The 20,607-nt window shown below is 46.5% G+C and overlaps 1 protein-coding gene across 35 annotated transcripts in view; it reads left to right on the top strand.

Moving 5' to 3' along the window:
- Positions 1-20,607, top strand: part of Ryr (Ryanodine receptor) — a 38,375-nt gene that overhangs the window by 10,710 nt on the left and 7,058 nt on the right. For 8 of the 35 annotated variants that reach the window (XM_076763763.1, XM_076763770.1, XM_076763756.1 and 5 more), the window contains exons 3-44: positions 1,503-1,607; positions 2,508-2,606; positions 3,483-3,497; positions 4,027-4,104; positions 4,174-4,249; positions 4,329-4,441; positions 4,773-4,972; positions 5,294-5,476; positions 5,560-5,731; positions 5,856-6,025; positions 6,182-6,306; positions 6,390-6,760; positions 6,818-7,149; positions 7,209-8,317; positions 8,384-8,592; positions 9,345-9,444; positions 10,477-10,675; positions 10,759-11,132; positions 11,347-11,578; positions 11,648-11,677; positions 11,806-11,950; positions 12,073-12,368; positions 12,444-12,977; positions 13,042-13,274; positions 13,336-13,438; positions 13,497-13,667; positions 13,836-13,951; positions 14,031-14,576; positions 14,637-15,455; positions 15,519-15,673; positions 15,734-15,902; positions 16,181-16,201; positions 16,282-16,559; positions 16,639-16,859; positions 16,925-16,948; positions 17,102-17,192; positions 17,261-17,577; positions 17,653-17,956; positions 18,026-18,179; positions 18,241-19,032; positions 19,093-20,111; positions 20,176-20,547. In XM_076763763.1, the coding sequence (XP_076619878.1) occupies positions 1,503-1,607; positions 2,508-2,606; positions 3,483-3,497; positions 4,027-4,104; positions 4,174-4,249; positions 4,329-4,441; positions 4,773-4,972; positions 5,294-5,476; positions 5,560-5,731; positions 5,856-6,025; positions 6,182-6,306; positions 6,390-6,760; positions 6,818-7,149; positions 7,209-8,317; positions 8,384-8,592; positions 9,345-9,444; positions 10,477-10,675; positions 10,759-11,132; positions 11,347-11,578; positions 11,648-11,677; positions 11,806-11,950; positions 12,073-12,368; positions 12,444-12,977; positions 13,042-13,274; positions 13,336-13,438; positions 13,497-13,667; positions 13,836-13,951; positions 14,031-14,576; positions 14,637-15,455; positions 15,519-15,673; positions 15,734-15,902; positions 16,181-16,201; positions 16,282-16,559; positions 16,639-16,859; positions 16,925-16,948; positions 17,102-17,192; positions 17,261-17,577; positions 17,653-17,956; positions 18,026-18,179; positions 18,241-19,032; positions 19,093-20,111; positions 20,176-20,547 (11,172 nt within the window). Of the gene's footprint in view, positions 1-1,502; positions 1,608-2,507; positions 2,607-3,482; positions 3,498-4,026; positions 4,105-4,173; positions 4,250-4,328; positions 4,442-4,772; positions 4,973-5,293; positions 5,477-5,559; positions 5,732-5,855; positions 6,026-6,181; positions 6,307-6,389; positions 6,761-6,817; positions 7,150-7,208; positions 8,318-8,383; positions 8,593-8,821; positions 8,922-9,344; positions 9,445-10,476; positions 10,676-10,758; positions 11,133-11,346; positions 11,579-11,647; positions 11,678-11,805; positions 11,951-12,072; positions 12,369-12,443; positions 12,978-13,041; positions 13,275-13,335; positions 13,439-13,496; positions 13,668-13,835; positions 13,952-14,030; positions 14,577-14,636; positions 15,456-15,518; positions 15,674-15,733; positions 15,903-16,180; positions 16,202-16,281; positions 16,560-16,638; positions 16,860-16,924; positions 16,949-17,101; positions 17,193-17,260; positions 17,578-17,652; positions 17,957-18,025; positions 18,180-18,240; positions 19,033-19,092; positions 20,112-20,175; positions 20,548-20,607 lie in introns of all 35 variants that reach the window. The other 27 variants (XM_076763781.1, XM_076763786.1, XM_076763784.1 and 24 more) reach the window with 22 other exon arrangements.

Here is a 20,607-nt window from a genome sequence, read left to right as displayed (position 1 = left end):
TAAATTGTCCCGATTCGGACACGGACTGAGAACAATGGCAAGCGTGGACGTAATTGTACGCTTAACAGCTGTTCATGAAAAATTTCGACGTAAACAAAAGCTGTTTACGTCACGAAACGCTTGGGTTGACAAGCATATATTTACCCGACCTTTTTTTCACCCTTGGAGGAAGTATAATATGCTACTAAAGCGAGACCACCTATTTCGGTATCACTCTGTATGCAATGTGATTCTAAAAACTGGGACAATGAGTAGCTGTTTTCTCCCAACGAAGATACAAAAAAATTGACCGGAGGGGAACAGTTGAATACCGCGATGGGAACTGTCTTTTAATGGAATTGCAATGTCTCGTTTCGCAATATGCACTTGTACTTGTGTTTTAACTGGAACAATGCTTGGTTTTTTGCATGTATCGATTTTCTCATCGTTACGCAGGAGAATTGAAGCACGGACATTGAAAACATAATACAGGGTACTCGAAAGGTTACCTATTTTGAGGATTAATAGAGGTTTTTTAGAATATTCGATTAGAACCATATGGAATCGCTAACTTTTGGCGTCGCAGTACCAAATATAAACTTCTCGATAGTCCCACTTGACATCATTAACGTTTGAAGATACGATATACAGTAACATTTGGCAACTTAACAGAGAGTCATTAGTTACATTATTATAACAGTTGAAAACAAGATGTCAGTGACATGACGTAAAGACAGTGAAAGACTTTAAACTTGCACTTTCCAATTGTCTAGTGCTTATACTTGCGGATAACATATTTTTCTTAACAAGATAGGAAGGGAGATAGAAGAAATCGATGTGAAACTTAACTTCACGTCGCTTCTAAGCCTGGTCTGACTCATAGTCTTCGTCTACTTCGAACAGTGGTATTGCAGCCTCTTAAGTAACGCGTCTCGGTCGTCTGCGTAGCAAAAGCCGTCTCTCTGACAGTCCACGTCTAAAATCTAGAGAAACGTTTCCCAGTATGCTTGTGTAAACCCGTTCACGCATTCCTAAGCGCGTCCAAATTGGTTCTGGCACTGTGCGTAGCGTTTGCCGTTTGGCTCACATCATATTTCGACGTTTCGCAAAGGTCGTCGTCGAAGCTCCCCGTGCTTCCAACGCATCAATGAATCGTATCTTCGACGATAATTCCTAATTCTTAATTTAAAAAAAAATCAGAGAAATAACCTACTCCGAATAGATCGTCCGTGGATGCGTATTTACTTCATACAAACTATGAGATTGCTGCTAGAAATGGCTCGAAAGTCTTTGGGTGAGTTCAAGGTAACAAACTTTTCGTAAGAAAGGAATAAAAATGTCTGCGCGAGAGTTAAGGAACTAATATTCCCCGGTGCCCGTCCGGAAATTTCGTTCCGCGGCAATTTTGGGAGACGGATCAGTGTTTGCCGAGAAGCAATTTTGTAAAATTGAATCAGATTGCGGGACGTCGTGACCAGAATGAAAAGAAGAGATAAAACTGAACGTTGAAATGAAATTTTCAGGAGGATATGGTGTGTCTGTCCTGCACCGCAACGGGCGAAAGGGTTTGCCTCGCGGCCGAGGGTTTCGGTAACAGGCACTGCTTCCTCGAGAACATCGCAGACAAGGTAATCGCTCTTCATTGTTTCCATCCACGCGTCGACTGACCAAATAATCACTGACTGGGGAAACGTTAGACCTCGGAACGCCAAGAAGGTTTTAAAGCTCAAGTAGCCAATTAAAATCCTACGAATCCGACATTCGATCGAAACTTTCCGTAATTAACGCATTGACTCCCATCGCAACTTACATCCACATTTTAATTCGCTAAAATATTTTAGTTCAAATTCTATCCTCGTTTACCGATAATGTTCTAAACTTCAGACTCTGTCTAAATCTTTCTGTAACTAAGTTCGATCAATTCATTTCCTGCGGGTTTGTCAAAGTTGGTATCCACTATTATAACTCTCCCCTAATCAACGTACGATCCACAGATTCCTACACCCTCTTTAATCGTGCAGTTCGATTTTATTCCTGCCAATTTCCTATAATAAAATTTTCGTCTTCGTGTAAATAACAGCATCCTTTCGTTCATCTTACGTTTAAGTTAGATCATAAGTTTAGAATTGAGCTCATTTATCCTGCTAACTTCTTCCTCTAACGACCTATACAGGGTGTTTGGCCTCTAGAATCTCTCATTAAAATTTTTCCTAGGGGTGGTCGAACATCCTGTATATTTTCTAGGTATAGAATCACATATATCTTTAATTATACGATCGAATATTAAAGCTTCTCTCGAGTAATCATTGCTTTCAACGTTTCAATTTTAAAGATACTATTTCGTAGTTAAAATGAAATTATTCTCGACAGTCAATGCGTTAAATGAGAGGTATATTAGATCGTTTAACGCGAAATTGTGAACTTTGAGACCATTCTGAGTAGCAGAATCCGTGAAAATAGGGACGAGTAATCGTTCGTTAACTGCTGGGAATCATGTGGTTTAATATTGGTCTGTTTTATGGTTGTAGAATATACCTCCGGATCTGTCGCAATGCGTATTCGTGATAGAACAAGCTCTCTCGGTGAGAGCGCTGCAGGAATTGGTTACTGCCGCCGGTTCCGAGACGGTAACGTACCACTTCTTTATCGCCCTACACTCTACGAAGATTCTCATACATTGTCGACTTAATCAGCGAGACACTGTGAAACGATTCAGCGAATCTGTTACTCGTTATTCTAGCGAATATCACCGGCACTGCGTTGTTTTTCCTGTGCAAACGTTCGTGCTCTGTTTTTACTCAAATTTTTCTCTCTGGTCCGCTGAGACGACCAGACGAAAAGCAAACGATTTTACAGGATTTTTACACGCGATCCTAATCACGCGACGAACAGGACTCCTCCTTTGCATCATTCGTTTGATGTTGAAAGAAAGATAAATCACCGTACGTAGATCACCTGCATAGGAGTGGGCCATAAAGTCTTGTCGAACGCAGGAGAGATTAATCAACAAAGCCGCTGTCCTCTTTTTTTGTACAGATTTATCCACTAAACTTGAACGATGCACTTAGAAAGTAGACGCTCGCGGTACAATTTTTTTCCTGGCGATACGGTTCGCAAAAACGATTTTTTTGTGAGAGGGGGGGGGGAAGAAAAACGGCGTAAGAACGATTTTCTGAATGCATCCGCACGCAAACCCTGTTCCAATAATTGTGGCATGCGTCCATGTAGCCGTGTAACAGTCACGAATTATGTTCATCATTATTCGCATTGTCTTTGTCCCATTTTGTCCAATTTTGTTCGTTCACTTTTTTTTTCTTTTTTTTTTTATTTATTTTCGTTGCGCTAAATCGAAGCGTACGCAACTCGCATAAACGGGAATCGTCCGCAAAGCGATTCTTTACCTATCGAACGACATCGTAGGCGTGTTTTACCATTCTCCACCATTCTCTACACTCACGATTGGCAAAGAACGAGATTTACAACTCTTATGTTTCTCTTTGCAGCAGCAAGAAAGTTTAGTAAGTATACCTTCCGTTATCACTTCAGGACACCGTTTATGTTCGTGCTTAGGTAACATCATTCGCTTGCGTTCTCTGTATATTTACTTTACTTCCTTCCTTTTTCTTCTTTATTTTGAACGTTAGTTTTTCAGTTCGATTGTGTTCTTGTGCTTTTTATGTTGACGCTGACAGATTGTATGATTATATGATTACATGCATTCGCAACTGCGTATTTTACGTTTCATTCGTTTAACAATTTTAACACGCTCGACATTTGTCACTTGAGCGGGCAGTCTGGTGTTTTGGATACGAAAAAGAACAAACTTCGAGAAGAACGCAAGAAACGATGATTCGATCCTGAAACGACCAAACTGTCCCTTTAAGATTATTCGTTAGCGATCGTTATTTATGGCCTCCTCTTATCAGTACGCTTATTGACTTTTATTTTTCTTTTTTTTCTCTTCTTTTAATCGATTTTCGATCTATGAACATCTCAGGCCAACCGTGGGCGGATTACTGTTTTTACAACGAATCGTTACATTTTTAGGGGAAAGGCACCGGATCCGGGCACAGAACGTTATTGTACGGCAATGCTATTCTGTTGAGGCATCAGAACAGCGACATGGTAAAATATTTGTTAACAGAAGATATTCAACATTTTTTACAAGACTGAGTATCCCCGTTCTCGTTACAGTATTTGGCTTGTCTATCGACTAGTTCGTCCAACGACAAGTTGGCTTTCGACGTCGGTCTGCAACAACATTCTCAAGGTTGGCTAAAGAAATATTATTTACTCAAAATTCGCATTAGCTCTCGCTTGTAATTTCAAACACACTATCGCTCGTTTAGGGGAGGCATGCTGGTGGACGGTGCATCCAGCGTCGAAACAAAGGTCTGAGGGTGAAAAGGTCCGAGTCGGTGACGACCTCATTCTAGTATCCGTGGCCACTGAGAGATACTTGGTAAACGATCGTTTAAAATATCGTAACTAACTAATATTACTTCAAACTAAAGAAAGAAAGGAGAGAGACCTGATCAGGCTTTTCTATTACGTTTATCTATTTATTATCTATTAGTTTCACCGATCGCAAGGGCCCATCCACTCCCTTTTATGATCCTGGCATATAAATCGTAGAAAATTCATTGACGATAATCTCTCTCTACGCTTTAATGAAAAGAATCGATATATTTCATTGGCTCTCTGCCCGCACGTAACCACTTCTCCGCTTGATCCATCAAAGTTCCCGCCGTGCCAGAAATTTCGTACCATCGATCATACCTGGTTTCTTTCAGCACACTACGAAAGAGAACGATCTGTCGGTGGTGAACGCCTCGTTCCACGTGACCCATTGGTCGGTGCAACCGTACGGTACTGGAATTAGCCGAATGAAGTACGTCGGTTATGTTTTCGGCGGCGATGTTCTCCGATTTTTCCACGGTGGTGACGAGTGCCTCACCATACCGTCGTCTTGGAACACATCGACCAGTCAAAAGTAAATTTTAAAGCGGTTCGAAATACTTTGAGAGATCGTACGTAAACGTTGTTCAAGAATCACAGAGAAAACTTGGCGTATTATAAGAGATTGAAATCTGTCTTCCTTTGATCACGAAGCGTTCCTTTCCATTTAATTACCGAAGATCAAAGAACTTTTTTCAAGCTAAACTTTGAGCCTTCCCTGTGTGCAAAATCTCGGTAAACAGTCAGGGATATCGCTGTTTTCATCATCAGTCGAGATAGCCGTTTTTGCCAATAATTCGATTAGAACGGCTCGAGACCCGTAAGGCTTCCAATACTTAATGTACACTGTTTACAGTATAGTGATCTACGAAGGAGGAAGCGTAATGAGCCAGGCGCGATCTTTGTGGAGGCTGGAGCTGGCGAGGACAAAATGGGCGGGCGGGTTTATAAATTGGCTACACCCGATGAGGATCAGGCACCTCACCACCGGACGTTATCTAGGCGTGAAAGAAAACAACGAACTATATCTGGTCGATAGGTGAACGCTTATTTTTAATAAAGTTCAAGGGTGACGGCGAATGTCTGGCCTAATCGCGAACAATTTTCATTTTCCGTTCGAAGGAACGAGGCGACGATCGAAACGTCGACGTTCTGGCTGCGTCAGGAGAAGGATGACCAGAAGATCATTCTCGAGGACAAGGACCTCGAAGTCATCGGTATGCCGATTATCAAGTATGGCGACTCGACTGTTATCATGCAGCACGCTACTACTTGTCTCTGGGTCTCGTACAAGGTGAGGGTTCATCCATCGGTAGAGTCAAACGAACGAAGGAGCAATTTAATATTGCGGGCTTTAAACAAACGGGGTAAAAAGAGTCTTTGAAAAGATTATATTTAATTTTGGACGACGATGACAGTCGTACGAGACGAAGAAGAAGGGCGTGGGCAAAGTGGAGGAGAAGCAAGCAGTGCTCCACGAGGAAGGAAAGATGGACGACGGTCTGGACTTCTCCCGGTCGCAAGAAGAGGAGTCACGCACGGCGCGAGTAATTCGAAAGTGCAGCAGCTTGTTCACGCAGTTCATCACGTGAGTGTCTATCGATCAGGCGTAGTGGATTCGTCTATATTAAAATACGAAATTAAAAATGGTAGAGGCTTGGATGGAACCGTACAGTGCCGTTACAAACCGAATGATAAATTAACGTGGACAGGGAGATCGCTAAAAGGACCGAATATGTTTTAGAGGCCTAGAGACGCTGCAAGTAGATAGAAGAGCGTCTATGTTCTTCCAAAATGTCAATCTGAACGAAATGGTGATGTGTCTGGAAGACTTGATTAATTATTTTGCTCAACCCGAGGACGACATGGGTAAGGAAGACGTACCAAATCTAAAATGCTAATCTAAATCTTTCGACGAAGTCGTAAACGGTGAAACGCGTCGGCTCTTTCAGAACACGAGGAGAAACAGAATAGGTTCCGTGCTCTGAGGAATCGCCAGGACCTGTTCCAAGAGGAGGGTATACTGAATCTCATTCTGGAGGCCATCGACAAGATCAACGTGATCACATCGCAAGGTTTCCTCGTGGCGCTTTCTGGGGACGAGAGCGGCCAGGCTTGGGACCAAATATCCGGATACCTGTATCAGCTGCTAGCCGCCATCATCAAGGGAAATCACACGAACTGCGCGCAATTCGCCAACAGCAATCGTCTGAACTGGCTGTTCAGTCGACTGGGTTCGCAGGCCTCCAGCGAGGGCACCGGGATGCTGGACGTCCTCCACTGCGTCCTCATCGACTCGCCAGAGGCTCTGAACATGATGAGGGTAAGCAGAAAATTATTCTAGGCTCGAATCGCGTTTCTGTGATGCTCGCCTCTGCAGGACGAACACATCAAAGTCATCATCTCGCTGCTGGAGAAGCACGGAAGGGACCCGAAAGTCCTGGACGTCCTTTGCTCGCTGTGCGTGGGTAACGGCGTCGCGGTTCGATCGTCGCAGAACAACATATGCGACTTCCTGCTGCCAGGGAAGAATCTTCTCCTTCAAACCCAACTGGTGGACCACGTGGCCAGCATCAGACCGAACATATTCGTCGGCAGAGTCGAGGGATCGGCGCTTTATCAGAAGTGGTACTTCGAAGTCACCGTCGACCACATCGAGCAGACGACGCACATGATGCCTCATTTGAGAATAGGCTGGGCGAACACGGCAGGGTACGTTTGTACGTTCGTTTTTGAGCAACAAAAATACATCGTTTGCTGTCTCCGATTAGGTACATGCCGTATCCAGGCGGCGGCGAAAAGTGGGGTGGCAACGGCGTAGGCGACGATCTGTACTCCTTCGGTTTCGATGGCGCGCACCTGTGGACTGGTGGCAGGAAAACCCAGGTGGTCCTCAACGCCACGGAGCCTTACATCAGGAAGAGCGACGTGATCGGGTGCGCTTTGGATCTGACGGTTCCGATCATCACGTTCACCTTCAACGGAGCGCCCATCCTTGGATCGTTTAGAAACTTCAACCTGGACGGGATGTTCTTCCCCTCGATCAGTTGCTCCTCGAAGCTGTCCTGCAGATTCCTCCTAGGAGGCGACCACGGTCGTCTAAAGTTCCAACCGCCCGAAGAATTTTCGCCCTTGGTGGAGAGTCTGTTGCCCCAGCAGATCCTGTCGCTGGACCCTTGCTTCTACTTCGGGAACATGAACAAGGTGGTGTTGGCTGGCCCGTGGCTGGTCGAGGACGACACTGCCTTCGTTCCCGCGCCGGTCGACACGTCCATGATCAACCTGCCGTCCTACGTCGAACAGATCAGGGACAAACTGGCGGAAAACATCCACGAGATGTGGGCGATGAACAAGATCGAGGCCGGATGGATCTACGGGGAGCACAGGGACGACCTGAGGAAGATCCATCCCTGCATCGTGCAGTTCGAGAGGCTGCCGGCTGCGGAGAAACGCTACGACACCCAACTGGCCGTGCAGACGCTGAAGACCATCTTGGCACTGGGATATTACATAACCATGGACAAGCCACCGTCCAGAATAAAGACCTTGAGGCTTCCGAACGAACCCTTCATGCAGAGCAGCGGTTACAAGCCGGCTCCTCTGGATCTCACCGCCATCTCGCTCACTCCCAAGATGGAGGAACTGGTGGATCAGCTGGCAGAGAACACACACAATTTGTGGGCGAAGGAGAGGATCAGCCAAGGCTGGACCTACGCGCTGAACGAAGACTCCGAGATGCGGAGGAGCCCTCACCTGGTGCCCTATCCGAAAGTCGACGAAGCCATCAAGAAAGCTAATCGCGACACCGCCAGCGAAACCGTCAGGACGCTGTTAGTTTACGGGTACATGCTGGAACCGCCCACAGGGGAGCAGCACGAAGGTGAGAGTTTGCTGAGAGAATTATTTCTAGTCCCGACTCATCGTGGAATCGTTCGTTAAATTTCAGCGCTACTGCTAGAGGCGAGCAGACTACGGCAATCGTCCTTCAGGACCTATCGAGTCGAGAAACACTACGCTGTCAACAGCGGAAAGTGGTACTTCGAGTTCGAGGTTCTGACCGCTGGTCCAATGCGCGTAGGTTGGGCCAAGGCTGAGTGTATGCCTGGAAGCATGCTGGGAAGCGACGAAAACACTTGGGCTTTCGACGGCTACAACGTAAGTCCTTAAATGTTGCCCTTTGAAACCGCGATGAACATTAAATTCGCGACAACGTTAGCTTCTGGACAGCGAGTTTCTCGACGCGAGTAGAATTAATTGTACGCATTTACGATCAACAGCGTCCACGGTAAGATAAAATTGTCAGTAAACATAGATCGTTTCGCGTTATCTGACGACGGTTTGCGTGAAAAAGTGATGAATAATTGATATCCATCGTGAACATCAGGTGACTAAAGTACACGCTGGTAGCCACGAGTCGTTTGGCCACAAATATCAAGTGGGCGACATTGTTGGATGTTTCATTGACGTCGCGGACAGAACGATCAGTAAGAGTCCAATATTTTCAATAGCCGATCTAGAAGGTCCACTATTTTTTGAGTTTTCACGTCTACTACTATTGTCTTTGTCTCTATATGTTTATTTCATGTTGACTTGGTTGTTTATTTTTTTCTGCATCCTTGTCCCCGATGTGAATGAAATCGATGGGAATTTCATTCGAACGTGTGGCTTGATTTCTATCGATGTCGCCGGATTCTGCGGAGATCGTTTCTCAAAGCTACATTTGTACAGTGTACCGATCAAGTGTGTATGTCTACCCCCGCCCCTTTTTGTTCGAGTCTCGATGTTTATCGCGATGGCGCACAAACGAAATCGACGTTGAATGGAGTAGTTTATCGTTATATGGCTGCCACGGTTCGCGTCACGTAACGAATGAAGAAGTGTTGAATTGGTGAAATTTTATTTTAAAGGAGGAAAAAGTATACTCGGGCACAGCCGAAACATTTGGCAAACAATGGCAAGTTGGAGACGTTGTCGGGGTATTCCTGGATCTAATTGACCGAACGATTAGTAAGACGGAATCTTTAAGCGAACGCTTCAGCTGCCATTTCAAGCTATTATACACGTATAATTTGAGTACAGAGATAGACTACTGGATACAGACATTCTAAACATAGAGCCAGAAACTTGTAAACGAAGATTCAAGATCGGACAAATCCATTATCGACGCACTATAGTAGCTTCCATTCGACAAAATCTCCTTCTCTCATCCCGTATTGATTGGTTTATCGTGTTTTGTACAGTCGACGCGAATGTTGTTCGCTTGATCGTCCAAACTTAGCAGCAAGTCCGCAAGGAAAGAATAAAATAGACTCTGAGAATTGCTTTCGCGAAACGAGCAAAGTACTCATTGTTATCAATTTTTATTTCACCCTTTCGCTGCAGCTGCGCTTACGTTTAAGTCTCACAGCACAATCAACCTGTTAATCCTGGTGTTACCATTGTTAATAAAATCATGTCCTATCGACGTAGCTTGATGTCAGTTATTGTCTTTTTTTGGTATCCAGTATTCTACTCATTGTCAGTGTTGTACAGTCAGCGACAACAGCGCTTTCGTAATCCATACTGATCATACTCACTAACCACAAGGGTGACCCCGAATTACTGTAAAATTGCCACGCTTGCTTGCTCCAAAACAATATTAAAATTAAGAAACAACAGCGAATAATATATAGCGACGAATCTAATTCGTGGAAAAATAATCCCACTCTGAATAAACATTAACCACCCTTCTACTTCTTCGTTATATCTTCTTCTGAAAATTTTATTGTTATTTTTTTTATTACACATCTCGATAACGGAGCCTTACTTTTATATTTTTTTTTATTATTTCAAACCAGTATTCTCTGCATGCCTAACATTCTAGTCGACTAATTTTTGCACTTGCTTTGCATAGTTTTGTGTAGTTCTTTTATATCTATGTGTCAACGATGCTTCAGTGACATTTTTAGTCAGAATTCTCTTAATTAAAACATTCTCTTGCTATCGATTATTCTCCATAGTTTATCAACGTTAACGTCAATATAATATAATCTCGTCTAGGCTTTTCTCTGAACGGAGAATTGTTGATGGACGCGCTCGGTGGTGAAACGTCTTTCGCCGACGTGCAGGGCGACTGTTTCGTCCCGGCTTTCACGCTGGGGGTTGGCCAAAAGGCGAAATTAACATTCGGACAGGACGTCAACACTCTCAAGTTCTTCACAACTTGCGGTTTGCAAGAAGGATACGAGCCATTTTGCGTGTAAGTGATTCGTTATTTCTCACAAAGCACAAAGTTTACTTCTATTAATTTGCAAGGTACTCAATAGTGTTATCATCTTCCAGAAACATGAATCGTCCGGTAACATTTTGGTTCACGAAGGATCAGCCGATCTTCGAGAACACGGACGACATGGCCGACACGAGGATAGACGTCGCCAGAATACCAGCTGGTTCCGACACCCCGCCATGCCTGAAGATCTCCCACAACACCTTCGAGACCATGGAAAAAGCGAACTGGGAGTTCCTACGATTGTCGTTGCCAGTCATCTGTCAGTCGACGTTCGTCTCCGAGAGTGAGAAATTACGAAGATGGCAGGAGATCAAGATGCGCCAGAACAGACTGCTGTCCGAGCAAGTGGAACAAGCGCAGCAAGCCGCGCCATCGGCTCACATGGAGCAGATCATGAAATCTGGCTTCAGCATGAGTGACATTAAAGGTAGGATTTATTTTCAGCACAGTCGATCCCTCCAGATTTAAACGAGTTTGAGTAATGTCTATTCTGAACGCGTGAAAGTGTATATTTATCCGTCGTTTGACCCTCCTCAGAGGTATACAATAACAGAAGATAATCAGAAAGAATCCATGGATACGAAGATTAAAAAAAGAAGAAATTTCTAATTCTAAAATTGATGAAATCTTGGTCGTTTCAGGATTGCAGAGGAACTATTCGGAGGATGCAGTGGAAGCTGACGAAATGATGAAGGAGTCTCCATTGCCCATGCAGAGGAACAAACCCGCCAGACCTCCTAGGAAAGGTTCTCTTTATGGTTCGAGGGTTGGGAACATGGAGAACGCCATCAGCGAGACCGAAATGAACGGATACGGGGACATGAACGGGGACGTGAAGGACGACAAGAAAAAGCGTGGGCGTTCGCCGTTCCGGTTAGTATAAGCAAAACGAATATTTCTGGCAAACTTTTGCGACGAATTCTGATATTTGAACCTTCCTAGCAAACTTAGCAAAGAGATGGAGGATGCCCCGTAAGTCAAATTAGAAGTTTTCCATTATTAGAATTTCAGAGATGTTCCCCTTGCTAGCTCGATTCTCTGTGCATGAATTTTATGTGAAATTATCTAGAAGGACAGAGGATAATTATGAAATTTCCTAGGTTCTTCTCGCGCAAAGCGAAGTCCCCGGACGCGAAATCGAAAACGCCCGAACCACCGGTGCGCTCCGACGTCTCCGACAAAAGCACCAAAACTCTGCAGATGAACAAAGCAAGTAGCCGGCCACCTCAAGTTCGCATATCAAACGTAAAAACATTTATTTTATTTATTTTTGCAATCCAGCCAGAACTAAATCTTCAGAGCGAAACTGAACAAAAATTGAAGTACTCGTTTCGAAATTTCGATTAAACCGTTCGATTCTTCCATAGACGGACTTGAAGGTGATACCACCGCAGATCCCAGAACGCAACGCTCCGAAAGCGATGTCCGTTTTGAGCGGATCTGGCGTCGAGGCGATTGGGAACGAGATATACGATACAGAGTGTCTGAAGCTGATGAACGAGTACTTCTACGGGGTGAGGATCTTCCCTGGACAGGACCCAACTCACGTTTACGTTGGTTGGGTCACGTCTCAATACCACCTACACACCAAGGACTTCAATTTGTCTCGCGTGAGGAAGGGATCGGTGGTCATCACCGACGACTACGAACGTCCCGTGGAACAGTACGTTAAAACCACTTGGTTCACGCCTGAAGAGCTATCTGATAAACAAATATAATATCCCCGTTTGCGTTATAGAGTGGACAGACAGAGTTGTTACATGGTGAGAGCAGACGAGCTCTACAACGAAGTCACGCAGGATGCTTCCGGTAAAGGAGCGTCCCAGGGAATGTTCGTCGGTTGTTTCGTGGACACAGCTACCGGTTGGGTATCCTTCACCTGCGAGGGCAAGGAGACCAGCCACAAGTTCAAAATGGAGCCCGACACGAAGCTGTTCCCCGCCATCTTCGTGGAGGCCACTAGCAAAGAGATACTACAAATCGAGCTAGGCAGAACCTCGACGACGCTGCCGTTGTCCGCGGCCGTTTTGCAGAACTCTGAACGCCACGTTATCCCTCAGTTCCCGCCCAGGTTGAAGGTGCAATGCTTGAAACCCCACCAGTGGGCCAGAGTGCCCAATCAGTCGCTCCAGGTGCACGCTTTGAAGCTCTCCGACATCAGAGGCTGGTCCATGCTGTGCGAGGACGCGATATCGATGCTGGCCCTGCACATCCCCGAGGAGGACAGGTGCATCGATATTTTGGAGCTCATCGAAATGGACAAATTACTCAGGTAATACGAAAAGACACGATCTTTGATACCGTTCGACGACGCTCTAACGTTTCGATTGCAACAGTTTCCACGCGCACACCTTGACGCTGTATGCAGCTCTGTGCTACCAGTCGAACTACAGAGCAGCCCACGCTCTGTGCCAACACGTCGACCAGAAACAACTGTTGTACGCTATCCGAGCAGAGTACATGTCCGGGCCCCTACGACAAGGATTCTACGACCTGCTGATCGCTCTGCACCTCGAGTCGCACGCAACGACGATGGAAGTGTGCAAGAACGAGTACATCATTCCTCTAGGTAAGAGTTTTATTATCTGTTCGATAAATATTTCCATACGTCTAACCGAAACCGTTTCCAGGTCAGGAATTAAAGGACTTATACGAAAACGAAGAAATGAGGCACAGCCTCAGGTACCTGGAGACCGAGTCCGTTCGTCCGCAGATGAAAATGACGGACATCAGGTAAGTGTATTTAATCGAAAACTAGATGTGAACCCCGTGACTAATAGTCGACATCAAGGGAAATTCCTTCCAGCGACCAAACGATCGAGAACATAAGGAGCCTCTACAGTCCGCACTTCCCGCTGGACGTGGTGCGAGATTACGTGATGCAGGCTTTAAACGAAGCCGTCGAGGTCAATCAAGTACACAATCGAGACCCGATCGGCGGCAGCAATGAGAATCTTTTCCTGTATGTACGATTCTGTACGCGCGCACGCCTGGGCTATGTTCTGCATGATTAAACTCGACGATATCGCGACAAGAAGAAGACGCTTTCAGGATAATTTGCGCTGCTTACTGCTACAGGCTCAAACCTTGTTCGTATACCTTTCACTGATACAATCGTTTTGCTTTACAGGCCGCTTTTGAAACTCGTTGATAGACTACTCCTAGTTGGAATGCTTAGGAACGAGGATATCATGAAGCTTCTCATCATGATTCATCCTGAAACTTGGGACCCTACGTTCGACAAAGGTAGACACTCGACCGTGCCTTAATCCCCAAACGAAAGATATCCAATATCCAATAATACTTCGTTAAAAACGAATTTCAGAGGGGAAAGACGAGCACAAGAAGGGACTGCTCCACATGAAAATGGCGGAGGGAGCGAAGCTACAGATGTGCTACCTGCTTCATCATCTGAACGACATCCAGCTACGACATCGCGTCGAGTCCATCATCGCCTTCAGCCACGACTTCGTCGGCGACCTGCAGTCCGATCAGCTTCGTCGTTACATCGAGATCAAGCAGTCCGATTTGCCGTCGGCGGTGGCCGCCAAGAAGACCAAGGAGTTTCGGTGCCCTCCTCGCGAGCAGATGAACTCGATTCTGAGTTTCAAGAACATGGACTTCGCGGACGATCCGGACAACGTGCCCTGCGGGGAGGATCTGATAGGCAGGATGAACGAATTCCACACCAATCTGATGTCTTACGTGTCCCTGCACGCGCTTCAAGACGCTGCTGACGCCGCCAACGAACCGGAAGAGGACGTTCAGAAGCCTGGCGCCATGAAGAAACTGTTCAACTTCATCAACGCTGTGAAAGAGTTGGAGGAGGAGCCCAAGCCAGAACCTGAACCGGAAAGGAAGACTCCGGAAGGTGAGTAGATTAAAATTGTGGCGGTCCCCATTCTCGAACTGTGCTCATACTCTTTTGCAGAGGTGTTCCGTAAAGTCCTCATATCGACCATCGTCAGCTGGGCCGAGGAATCCCAAATCGAGACTCCAAAGCTGGTTCGAGAGATGTTCAGTCTATTGGTGCGTCAGTACGACACCGTGGGCGAACTGATCAGAGCTCTGGAGAAAACGTACGTGATCAACAGTAAAACGAGAGACGACGCTGCCTTGATGTGGGTCGGTCTGAGCCAGATTCGCGCGTTGCTGCCTGTCCAAATGTCGCAGGAGGAAGAGGAGCTGGTCAGAGAGCGACTCTGGAAGTTGGTCAACAATCACACCTTCTTCCAGCATCCGGATCTGATCAGAGTGCTGAGGATTCACGAGAACGTGATGGCGATCATGATGAACACGCTGGGCAGACGCGCGCAGGCTCAGTCGGACGCTCAGACGCAGCCTCAAACTACGGAAGGCGAACCAGCTTCCAAGGAAAAGGACACGTCTCACGAGATGGTGGTAGCCTGCTGCAGGTTCCTTTGCTACTTCTGTCGCACGTCCAGGCAGAACCAGAAGGCGATGTTCGATCATTTCGACTTCCTCTTAGAGAACAGTAATATTCTGCTGTCGAGGCCGTCTTTGAGAGGATCCACGCCCTTGGACGTGGCTTACTCCTCGCTTATGGAGAACACGGAACTCGCGTTGGCGCTCAGGGAACACTATCTCGAGAAAATCGCCATCTATTTGTCCCGTTGTGGATTGCAATCGAACTCTGAACTCGTGGAGAAAGGTTACCCTGATCTGGGATGGGATCCAGTGGAGGGTGAACGATATTTGGACTTCTTGAGATTCTGCGTTTGGGTTAACGGTGAGTCTCGAGTGTAACAACTCTTCTAGCTAAGATATCTAAATTGTTTATTTATCTTTTCAGGCGAAAGCGTCGAGGAAAACGCAAACCTGGTGATACGTTTGCTGATCAGAAGACCAGAATGTTTGGGACCAGCCCTTCGAGGTGAGGGCGAAGGTTTATTGAGAGCCATCATAGACGCCAACAAAATGTCCGAACGCATCGCTGATCGACGAAAAGTAAGTTGCAACGTGTTATCGTTAACGAGTGATACGATATCGAATTAATTGATAAAACAGGTGCACGACGAAGCGGAAGGCACATCAATGGTACAGTTCGAGCATCCCCTTCCAGAATCAGACGATGACGAAGACTACATAGACACTGGAGCAGCGATCTTGAACTTCTACTGTACCCTGGTAGATCTATTAGGACGCTGTGCTCCTGATTCTTCCGTTATCGAACAAGGTAAGTCAAAATTGGGACTACGAGCACCTCTCGACCATACTCTCATGGATTTACTGTTTGTAATATAAGCATGGTGGTGATATCTGCACTATGTGTCGTGGTCGTAGCACTTGCTTCGTCATTTTACACAAATTCAGAACCTCGGAAGCGATAGACGCGATTATTTTCATTTTCGAATCGTGGCCCAGTGTATCACGAACTCCTTCATGTTTCCACAAAAAATTCGTTATTGAGAAGAACTATCTAACAAGAGTGTTTATTTTTTTATCGAGCTACAGAGGCTTCTACAGAATCCGTCGGTAATATATACGTAATAAAAATTTTCTTTTCGTTGCGATCGCGTTCTGAGAACGACACTGAGGTCGAGCACGCATTTCAGGGAAGAACGAGTCTCTAAGAGCGAGGGCTATTTTACGTTCTCTGGTGCCCCTCGACGACCTGCAGGGTGTCCTGTCTCTGAGGTTCACCCTGCTGAATCCAGCGGCTGGCGAAGAAAAGCCGAAGAGCGACATGCCGTCAGGTTTAATACCAGGACACAAGCAAAGCATCGTACTGTTTTTGGAACGCGTTTACGGCATCGAAACGCAGGAGCTGTTCTTCAAGATACTCGAGGAAGCTTTCTTACCCGATCTGAGAGCCGCCACTATGCTCGACAGAGTGAGTACACATCTGGATGTTTGGAAATTATGTTTGTTCTCAAACGAAGGATGGTTGAAAATTATTATCGTTGGTACAGAACGATGGTTACGAATCCGACATGGCCCTGGCGATGAACCGTTACATAGGAAACAGTATTCTGCCTCTGCTGATCAAGCATTCCAAATTCTACAACGAGGCGGACAATTACGCCAGCTTGCTGGACGCCACGCTACACACCGTCTATAGATTGAGCAAGAACAGAATGCTAACGAAGGGTCAGCGAGAAGCTGTGTCGGACTTCCTCGTGGCTCTGACCAGGTAAACACGAGCTTCTTTGACACATGATTAAAATAATTAACGGAATCGTTTTGTTGCTTAACAAGAGAAGTCCACGAGTTAAATGTCTCGTAAGTTCTACTAACATTATTTTAAACCGCTTATCCCCGCCTACGATAAACGTCACAGATAATAAGCTATGAGAGCGGTCAGCGCTTATAGCATTCTTTATTATCAACGCAATCCGTCGACGAATCGTTCCTAATTTACCCGGTTCTTTTTAGCCAAATGCAACCCAGCATGCTGTTGAAGCTACTTCGAAAGTTGACCGTGGACGTGTCCAAACTCTCGGAATACACTACGGTCGCTCTACGGGTGAGGATTTCGTTCTAAAAGATTCACTTCTCTAATTCGAGCAACGAGTAAATTATTCTTTGTGACAGTTGCTGACTCTGCATTACGATCGTTGCGCAAAATACTACGGATCGACCGGTGGTCAAGGCGCGTACGGTGCATCGAGCGACGAAGAGAAACGTTTGACCATGGTCCTCTTCAGCAACATATTCGACTCGCTGTCCAAGATGGACTACGATCCCGAATTGTTTGGAAAGGCTCTGCCTTGTCTCACGGCCATTGGTTGTGCTCTACCGCCCGATTATTCCTTATCTAAGAACTACGACGACGAGTGGTACGGAAGCAAATCCGCGTCCACGCAATCGCCCGATGGACCCTACAATCCGCAACCAATCAACACATCTAGGTATTATACTTTTTAAACGCGCGGAAGATAACGATCAACTTTGAGTAACGCTTAAATTTCCTCTACTTTCGACAGCGTGGTTCTCAACAACGATCTTAATCAAATCGTACAAAAGTTCTCCGAGCATTATCACGACGCTTGGGCCAGTCGTAAGCTAGAAAACGGTTGGACTTATGGCGAACAGTGGTCAGATGCAAATAAAACTCATCCCAGACTGAAACCGTACAACATGCTGAACGATTACGAGAGGGAGCGCTACAAAGAACCGGTCAGGGAGAGCTTGAAGGCTTTGTTGGCCATAGGATGGAGCGTTGAACACGCCGAGGTGGACGTACCTTCGACCAATCGTAGTTCTATGAGACGATCATCGAAAAGTCAAGTGAGTCGACGCTTCGTTTAAAAATATTTATCTCGACGCATTGATTTTCGCGCCACCGTAAAATTTTAGGGCGATGCTGCAAATCCGTTTAATTACAATCCTCATCCGGTCGATATGACGAACCTGACGCTGAGCAGAGAGATGCAGAACATGGCCGAACGTCTCGCAGACAACGCACACGACATCTGGGCCAAGAAGAAGAAGGAAGAACTCATCACTTGCGGTTCGTGTCGATAGAAAATCGAAAATAACTTCTTCGAATAAATATCTGTTGTCTTTCGTAGGAGGTGGCATCCACCCTCAGTTGGTACCGTACGATCTGCTCACCGACAAAGAGAAACGAAAGGATCGCGAACGTTCCCAGGAGTTCCTCAAGTATTTGCAGTACCAAGGATACAAGCTTCACAAGCCTAATCGAGGCGGTGAGTCCGAGGTTACCACCGCCGGTGCCTCCGTGGAACTACGATTCGCCTACTCGTTGTTGGAGAAACTGATAGCTTATTTGGACAAGGCGACGATCAACATGAAGCTCTTGAAACCGTCCGACACGTTCAGCCGACGCAACAGCTTCAAGACGTCCACGCGGGACATAAAGTTCTTCAGCAAGGTGGTCCTGCCGTTGATGGAGAAGTATTTCAGCACGCACAGGAATTATTTCATCGCCGTGGCCACGGCTACCAACAACGTCGGGGCGGCGTCCTTGAAGGAGAAGGAAATGGTGGCAGCCCTTTTCTGCAAATTGGCCAGCTTGCTCAGGTCCAGACTCGCTGCTTTCGGGCCTGACGTTAGGATCACCGTCCGTTGTCTTCAAGTGCTGGTCAAGGGCATAGACGCGAAGAGCTTGGTGAAGAACTGCCCCGAGTTCATTCGAACGTCCATGTTGACCTTCTTCAACAACACCGCTGACGATCTGGGGCACACGATCCTGAATCTTCAAGAGGGCAAATACAGCCACCTCAGAGGCACGCACTTGAAAACCTCGACGTCCTTGTCGTACATCAACAGCGTCGTCTTACCGGTACTCACAGCCATGTTCGATCATCTGGCTGCGTGCGAGTATGGCAGCGACCTGTTACGTAAGTATTCATCTTCGTGTTAAATCGACACGCGTTAATTCGTTCGCTTTTTATTGGCAGTGGACGAAATTCAAGTGGCGTCCTACAAAATGCTGGCGTCCCTGTACACCCTGGGCGTGGATTCGTCCCTGACGCACGACAGAAAGTACTTGAAGACGGAGATCGAACGCCACAAGCCTAACTTGGGCTCCTGTCTGGGCGCGTTTTCGAGTTGCTTCCCCGTAGCCTTCCTGGAGCCGCATCTGAACAAGCACAATCAGTTTTCCCTTCTGAATCGTATCGCCGACCATTCCTTGGAAGCTCAGGACATAATGACGAAGATGGAGTCGAGCATGCCAACGCTGGAAACGATCCTGGGAGAGGTTGATCAGTTCGTCGAGTCCGATAAGACCTACAACGATCTTCCATATGTAGTCGACGTTATTCTGCCTCTGCTTTGCTCCTATTTGCCCTTCTGGTGGTCACAGGGTCCCGACAACGTGAATCCAACGGAGGGAACGTACGTTAGCATGGTCACCAGCGATCACATGAACCAGCTTCTGAAGAATGTTTTGAAATTGACCAAGAAGAACATTGGCAACGAGAACGCTCCGTGGATGACTCGTATCGCCGCGTACACTCAACAGATCATCATCAACTCGTCGGAGGAGCTGCTGAAGGATCCCTTCTTGCCACTCGCTGAACGCGTCAGGAAACGCACCGATAACATGTTCCACAAAGAAGAGTCTTTACGAGGTTTTATCAAATCGTCCACCGACGATACGTCGCAGGTCGAGGCTCAGATTCAGGAGGACTGGCAACTCTTGGTTCGCGACATCTATTCGTTCTATCCTCTTCTGATCAAGTACGTCGATCTACAGAGGAACCACTGGCTGAGGAATAACATCTCCGAGGCCGAGGACCTTTACAATCACGTGGCGGCGATATTCAACATTTGGTCCAAGTCGCAGTACTTCTTGCGCGAGGAACAGAACTTTATATCCGCGAACGAGATCGACAACATGGTGCTCATTATGCCAACAGCGACCAGGAGGCCTGCCGCTATTTCCGATGGAACTGCACCGTCCGGCGGAGGCAAGGTCGGTGACGAGATTTTATTTGAGAGAGAAGTTATTTTAACTTGCAATATTATTTGGTCCACAGAAAAAGAAGAAACACCGTGACAAGAAGAGGGACAAGGACAAAGAGGTGCAAGCTTCCTTGATGGTAGCCTGCTTGAAGAGGCTGCTACCAGTCGGTTTGAACTTGTTCGCTGGACGCGAACAGGAGCTGGTGCAGCACTGCAAGGACAGGTTTCTGAAGAAGATGCCGGAATACGACATCGCCGAGTTCGCCAAGACGCAGCTGACGTTGCCGGACAAGATCGATCCAGCCGACGAGATGTCCTGGCAGCATTATTTGTATTCCAAGTTGGGTCAGAAGAAGGACTCCATGGAACCGGTTAAGGCGCAGCAATTAGAGGACGTCGTTGCAAGGATCACCGACATGGCCAAAGTTCTTTACGGTCTTCACATGGTGAGTGGAGATTCGATGTTCCTTCTGGTAGCTGAACATAATGTATTCCATGATCACTGT

Source organism: Colletes latitarsis, chromosome 4, assembly GCF_051014445.1.
Source record: "Colletes latitarsis isolate SP2378_abdomen chromosome 4, iyColLati1, whole genome shotgun sequence".
Taxonomy (NCBI): Eukaryota; Metazoa; Arthropoda; class Insecta; order Hymenoptera; family Colletidae; genus Colletes; species Colletes latitarsis.
The sequence above is the reverse complement of the archived record's forward strand: the minus strand, read 5'-3'. Positions and strand labels throughout refer to the sequence as shown.